The 3313-nt window shown below is 38.6% G+C and overlaps 1 protein-coding gene across 1 annotated transcript in view; it reads left to right on the forward strand.

Moving 5' to 3' along the window:
- Positions 1-2465: 2465 nt before the first annotated feature.
- Positions 2466-3313, forward strand: part of LOC135209806 (piggyBac transposable element-derived protein 4-like) — an 888-nt gene continuing 40 nt past the window's right edge. The window contains exon 1 of the mRNA XM_064242580.1: positions 2466-3313. This exon is cut by the window's right edge and continues 40 nt beyond it. Coding sequence (XP_064098650.1) covers positions 2466-3313 — 848 coding nt within the window.

Below are 3313 nucleotides of genomic sequence, written 5' to 3' on the forward strand. Positions count from 1 at the left end.
TAGTTTCTATCATATCCTCCTATTGTCTTCCTGAGAGCTTCAAGCACTTTCCTGTTTGCTCCTTCACATAACCCATTAGCTTTAGGTCTGTATGGAATAAATGTTACTTTCTGTATCCCCATGACTTCTGCTAAACACTCTAAGGTCCTGTTTACAAATTCTCTACCATTGTCGCTCAACAAAACCTCGGGTGAGCCATATCTGCAGATGACCCTATTGAAAAATGCTACAGCTACTTCATCAGCTGTTTTATGCTTAAGAGGAAAAATTTCTACTGTCCTCGTTAGTTCATCTATTATTACCAACAGGTACGTATTTGCATATCTAGATTCACACAAATTTCCTATATGTATTGTCTGAAAAGGTCTACTTGGTATCGGATATCAGTTTTTCACAAAATTTTTCACATCTTTCCACATATTTTTTCCAAATAGACTTATTACTCATCTCATTATACTTTTTTCTATCCCCAAATGTGGACTACCAAACCTGCAAAGCGCAATATTCAAAACTACTGGTATTAGGACTTTCAGAATTACGATCTTGTGTTTCTGAATTTGGGAATAAATTAGTTCGTGTAGAAGCTGAGAGAAATGTATTAATTTATGTAAATTGTCGAGTGAGATATTATTCCTATTTACCCATGTGGACTTTTTCATTTCTGTATCCATTCTCCTGCTGAGTCAAAGAGTTTTGAGCTCTGCTCAATAAGGCTTGTTGTCCCTTTTCTCCTCTTATACAATCCTCTTAAATCCCTCACCATATCTCCTTGTTCCTTTGTCTCATATGCTGGCCTCAGAAATGCTTGTAATTCAGGCTATGACTGACATTTTGTGTATTGCAAACTATGGCATCTAAATGACAAATCCCCTTTATTGAAATCTAACAAGGCTTTTGGCTCTGAATGCCTCTGCATCATTTTTAATTCCCTTGGCATTTAAGTAGTTATTCACTTCCTCTATAAAAATTTGCACTGGTTGGGACAGAATGCCATCAACAATGCCTCGAAAAGGCATTTAGATGCTGACTCCTGCATTTATGTTAGTTATCGTATGCACCAAAATTTGACTGATACCTTCATAAGCCATGTTGCCCTCTTTGTGGGAACTCTTATTATTTAGGATTCGCCCCGACCTCAATAACATTAATATATTTATCCCCACACAAGCCACCAACACAAAAGTAATCATGTATCATTCACCAATAAAAGAAAATTGCATAGACCAATTCCCAATAAACCGCTACTTCCTCTGAGTTACTGCCTCTCAGATTCAAGGTCAATCAGCTGATCCAATGTGTGTCACTATGTCCAACAGAAAACGAGGAAGAGCAAGTGAGAAAGAAAACGTAACCCAAGCCTTTGCTGGCCGGCCAATGCTGATCTTAGCACGATGTATTCAGTTAGAACAGCCCAGACTTCAACTGCACTGTTTATTCATCTGAGCAAAAAGCCTCATTGTATAAATTGGGGCGATACCTCTGTAATTGCTAGGTCTAAAGATTATGTTTCAAGAAATTTACTGGAATCACCAATTATACAAATCACTAATAAAAACAACCTAAATCTTAGTCTGGGAATGTTCCATATAGACCCATATATTTGTAAAATGTTTATGAAGGACGTTAAAATAAATGAAGTACTAATTAATTAGTCCCACATGTATACAGTTATTATCTCTCTCTCTCTCTCTCTCTCTCTCTCTCTCTCTCTCTCTTGCTCGCTGTATTTATATGCTATTTTCGTCTTTTCACTAATTTTTTTGAATATTTTTGTAAGATTCATGTTACTAAGTCATATATGCTTCCTTGTTTTTCAAAATGTATTATTTTCTAAATGAATCATCTGTTGACCACGTGTGTGCTCCTCCAAGGTGTGGCTGCCTAAAAATCGCTAATCTTGCCCCCAGGCATTTTCTCATTTCTGTTAAGTGAAATTGGACCTTACGCTAATCTTTTAATGTCAGTTTGGATATTAACCCTTAGTGCTCGAAGCCCGGCTCCCAGCCGGCTTTCCCAAATGGTAGGTTCAGACCGAAGCCCGGCTCTCAGCCGGCACATATTATAATTGCTTTATGAGGCAAACTAATAATGTTACCTTCTTGTAAGAATCCCAGAATAACACTTGGTTTTATATTTTTCAAGAAATGTTATTTTCGTGAACAAAAAACGTGTTTTATGTGTCAATTTTCCTCTTAGAAAAACTGGCTAAATAAACAGCAGGTATCGCGATGTTATTTGGCACAAAAACGTGGGGAAACCAGCCAAATTTGCTGTTTGTTTCGAGTTATTCAGGGTTGACAGTCCTCTCGGTTGCTATAAGCCGACTAATCCAATACCATTCACCTTTATAAACAGGTACCACAAACACTCAGATGACCATACACCGGGCAGACTTCTTGTTTCGCTGAGTTGTAATTGATTAGTAACGAACGCATTGCTGAGTTAATCACGTCTCTCCGACACCGATGTTTCTTGAAAACGAAGAGGAAATCTTAGAATACTTTTTTGGATTGCCTTCGGAATCGAAAGATGATTCAAGTGAAAACAATGAACCGTCTGCTGCTCCTTCCACATCAGATGAAAACGATTCTTTTATCATCGTGAATGAAGACCTGGAAGCGGAATCTCCTGACGAAGATGATGACGAATACACCGACGATATGGTTATGCCCCCTGAAGAAGACGAGGACGCAAATGACGAAAATTGGGCCGATGTAAATAACTGGGAGGAGTTTGATGAAGAGAGGCATGAATTACCCAGATTTACTTTCAAAGAAAGAGCAAAATTCAACTGTCCTGATCAAACTATCAACAACCCTTTGGAATTGTTCATGCTCTTTTTTACACACAAACTTTTCCAAACAATTGCAGTTGAAACGAATCGCTACACAGAGGAACAGATAAGTAGGAAAAGGCCTCTGCAACAGTATTCTATATGGCAAAACTGGCAAAAAATCAGTGTGGAGGAAATGATGACCTTTCATGGAACAATAATTAATATGGCTTTACACAGAAATGAGAGATCAAGGGACTTCTTTTCCAAGCAATGGGTGGATGAAAGCTCGTTTTTTCGGCAAATCTTTAGGAGAGATATGTGGTTCCAGATATTCTGGGGTCTTCATGTGTCTCCTCCAGCAACCCCTGGCAGTAGCTTCATGGCATCTTGGCGGTCAAAGGTAAAACAAGTTCATGACTATTTATCTGAACGGTTCATTCGTTATTATCATCCTGGATGCCATCTAAGCGCCGACGAGTCCACAGTGCCATTCAAGGGCAGGGCCGCATTCAAGATGTACGACAGCAAAATCCAACA

This window comes from Macrobrachium nipponense, chromosome 38 (assembly GCF_015104395.2).
Source record: "Macrobrachium nipponense isolate FS-2020 chromosome 38, ASM1510439v2, whole genome shotgun sequence".
Lineage (NCBI taxonomy): Eukaryota > Metazoa > Arthropoda > Malacostraca > Decapoda > Palaemonidae > Macrobrachium > Macrobrachium nipponense.